Source organism: Charadrius vociferus, unplaced genomic scaffold, assembly GCF_000708025.1.
Source record: "Charadrius vociferus isolate BGI_N301 unplaced genomic scaffold, ASM70802v2 scaffold201, whole genome shotgun sequence".
In the NCBI taxonomy this organism is placed as follows: domain Eukaryota; kingdom Metazoa; phylum Chordata; class Aves; order Charadriiformes; family Charadriidae; genus Charadrius; species Charadrius vociferus.
Genome location: NW_009646936.1, coordinates 96667 through 99836, shown reverse-complemented (window position 1 = coordinate 99836; position 3170 = coordinate 96667). Strand labels below are relative to the sequence as shown.

Here is a 3170-nt window from a genome sequence, read left to right as displayed (position 1 = left end):
TTGTATTTATGAAAGGATCTATCAGTGGCAGTTCTGCCATTCACGCCTCCCACACACGGAAACAGCACGTGCGGCAGCAGGACTCTTGCACTGCCATCCCGACAGTACCCTGTGCAAAACTTTTCCGTGGAGACTGACAGAAGCTCAGCAGCAGTGACCCCGTTTGTCAGCTCCTACAGCATTTATCCTCCATTCCCCTCAGACCAACGTCCACCTGCATTCCTGGTGAGCTAGATTTTCAGCTGTGCCTTTGAATCAAAATACTTTACACCTTCTTTCAAGAAGAAATAGTTTTATTGTTTCCATCTGACAGGTTTTACCATGAATGACTCGGAGAGCTTGCTAGACAGTCTCTCTCATAATTTTGGTGAGTTTCTGGATCTTTGATCTTGTTGACATGTCCACATACTTCTCCCCAATATTGACAATCATGCCACCAAGGATGGACGGATCAGTCTAAAGAAGAAACATTGAACACAAATTCTATTAATAAAAATGTTAGCAAATTCTATTAGCAAAAATATTAGCCTCGTGTACAATTTTTACACTAGTAAAAAAAGAAAAAACCCTTTAAGAGAGCCTTTTTTAAGATAACTTTACAGTCACTGTATTCTAAAGTTAAGATTTTAGTAATTAAAGCATCATCATGTCTACAAGAAAACACAGAACTATGTAATACAGCAACTGGATTCAGTAAAATGACTTTTTCTTTTTTAAAGATCAGAAAGACAGAAGTCCAGCTTAACATGACCTTGATGAGATTTATTTACAAATCAAAAATCCAGACCTTGGTCTCCAGCTTCAAGACCTCTCCCTTAGCCAAGAATCCACTCAGAGCACTTTTTAGCTCAGTAAGGTTGGCATCATCCAAGGGCTGAAAAATATGAATAGAACACAAGGAAAACGAAGGACTGACTTAAAAATGTTCAAATGATATACTGAGAACCCAAATTTTCTGTTCAGTTTCTTCTAAAGACAGACACTTCCACCATGAAGGCAGATCAAGTAGCCTTCTTGGACAGGAATAACCAAAGGACAGCAGAGAACCAGCAGTCACTTTGTGCCCTCCTAATTTCATGAAACATTGTGTTATTTGTGCACATATTCCCAGCAGAAGTTTGATGCTGACATCTTCAGATGGCAAGCGTCAGGAATCTGTATTTGCCAAAGCAAGTACTTGATAGAAAACCTTGAGATCTACCCCACAGCAGCATTCAGGCTGTACAAGGGGAGATTAATTTTGATGCTTCTAACTATTGAAATTATCAGCTTGAGAAGAAACACAGTTTCACGTAAAGTACTGGGCAGTGACTGGGGACACTGGCAGTGAGCTCCCAGCCCTGCTGCAGGCTTGCAGAATGCTCCTGGCTAAGTACACCTCTCTCCATCACCACACAAGAACTCTGCATCCCTGTGGGAGAGACACTGTTAATTTGTCCTTGTTTCCCCTACAAGTTGCTCGGATACCACTGAGATAGAAACAAAAAGGGACTTCTCCGAAGAGTAGTGGCTTTGTGTTAATGGCTATTTAAATAATTTCTACTTAATATCAAGCGGTTTGAGTGCCAAAAGAAACTAACAATGAGAAAAGCAGCAGGAAAGTAACTTTACGCATGAAATATTTAGTAAAACCTGTGGAAAGGTTTGCACAGGCTTGTGAGTTCACACGTCCCTGTGAAGGCTACCAACTAGACTGACAATTTGTGCTTGTGGCCTACAGAGAGCCAAGTGAACCTGAAGTGGATGAGTTTCTTTAGTCCAGGTAGGCAGTTCACCATAGCCCTACCCAAAGGCTATAAATTTACATTATATACCTCGCTGACCAGCTTCCCATTCCAGCAGACCTGGGCATGGATCCATTAACAAAGAAGTTACTGAAGTGTCAGAACCACTGTGCATCCAGCCTGACATTTACTTCTTTCCTCTCACCTTCCTGGGCACCAGCCAGACTTGCCTGTCTGCTACGTTTGAAAAAGTTTTCCTGTTGTTTTGGAGTTAACCAATCTTATCCTGATTACTGCAGGTGGTGAATTAGGTAACTGTTCCCCACAAAGCACAGCACCAAGCACCACAGACATTCTCAGTCCTGTCAGGTATCTGCCTTGCTCTAGCTAATAGCTCATTGGACCTGACCTGTACGATCGTGATGACAGAAATAAGAACAGAGCCAGCTGTAACTGCAGACTCAGTATGACCTTTATCAGCCACTGGGTTCACACATAGGAAAGAAAGATGCTACCTGTTACGCTGAAATGGGAGGAACAGGTTGCATTTTTGACCGATAATTGTTGGACATCAAAAAACCATTTGCAGAAAGACTTCCATTTTGGTAGAGGCGAGATATTTTCTCACTACTTGTATAGCAAGTACTTAAACTACAGATAGCAACATTAAGCTACAGAAGTTTGCCTTTTATACCGCTACTGGTTAAGCTTGATCTAGAGGTTCCTAACTCACCTGTGCAGTGGTGACTGTGCACAGCACTTCTCCTCGGTATGCGCTCATGATCTTCCCAAATGCAGAAACGATGTCTGGAGTGTAACGTAAGCGACCGTTTTCAGCAAGCAAATCTGGAAGCAGCAGATGCATTGAAAGGGTTTCAAGTACCCACTAGAAGCAGATTTGGTTAGGTACCAGTAAAAACAAGTATCTTCAGATGTTTTTCAGAATTCAAATGGCTACTCACTCATCAGGTTGACAGTAATAGGGGACATCTTCTCTTTTGCTAAGGCATCGTTCACCGCTTTCTGCTTAACTGTGCTCTTGGTATGAGGGTTCATAACAACACTGGATAGCTTGGGGTCCTTCAAGAGAGTCTAAGAGGATAAACAGGCAACATGACAAACACCAGGAGCTCTCCAGGCATCACAAGGCTTAACTGGACCACCCAAAACGGGCAGCACGGCCATCCCCTGACTAAGAACGAAGAGGTCCAAAGCTGCTGAGAAGTGAAATGGCAGCTCCAGGTATAGCTCATTTATAGTACGTTTCTGTCCGAGCTGATGGCTCCTCCAGCACCGCTTCCAGGCAGCTCAACGCCAGGTGTGCAGCGCAGACACCAGGCCTGCTGCCAGAGGGAAAAGCCGAGCCCCCCTCCCTCCTCAGCAGGAGCAGCAGCCGAGACCCCCCCACCCCCTTCACCAGCTCGGGGCAACGCAGAGCTGGAGACA

The 3170-nt window shown here is 43.9% G+C and overlaps 1 protein-coding gene across 1 annotated transcript in view; it reads right to left on the bottom strand.

Annotated features, from left to right (window-relative positions):
- Window positions 1-275: 275 nt before the first annotated feature.
- The window catches only part of ATP5O (ATP synthase, H+ transporting, mitochondrial F1 complex, O subunit), a 9951-nt gene continuing 7056 nt past the window's right edge, over window positions 276-3170 (bottom strand). Inside the window, exons 3-6 of the mRNA XM_009894914.1 lie at window positions 2687-2816; window positions 2458-2570; window positions 788-874; window positions 276-456 (exon numbers count right to left, since the gene is read on the bottom strand). Coding sequence (XP_009893216.1) covers window positions 343-456; window positions 788-874; window positions 2458-2570; window positions 2687-2816 — 444 coding nt within the window. The 3' untranslated portion in view covers window positions 276-342. The remainder of the gene's footprint in view (window positions 457-787; window positions 875-2457; window positions 2571-2686; window positions 2817-3170) is intronic.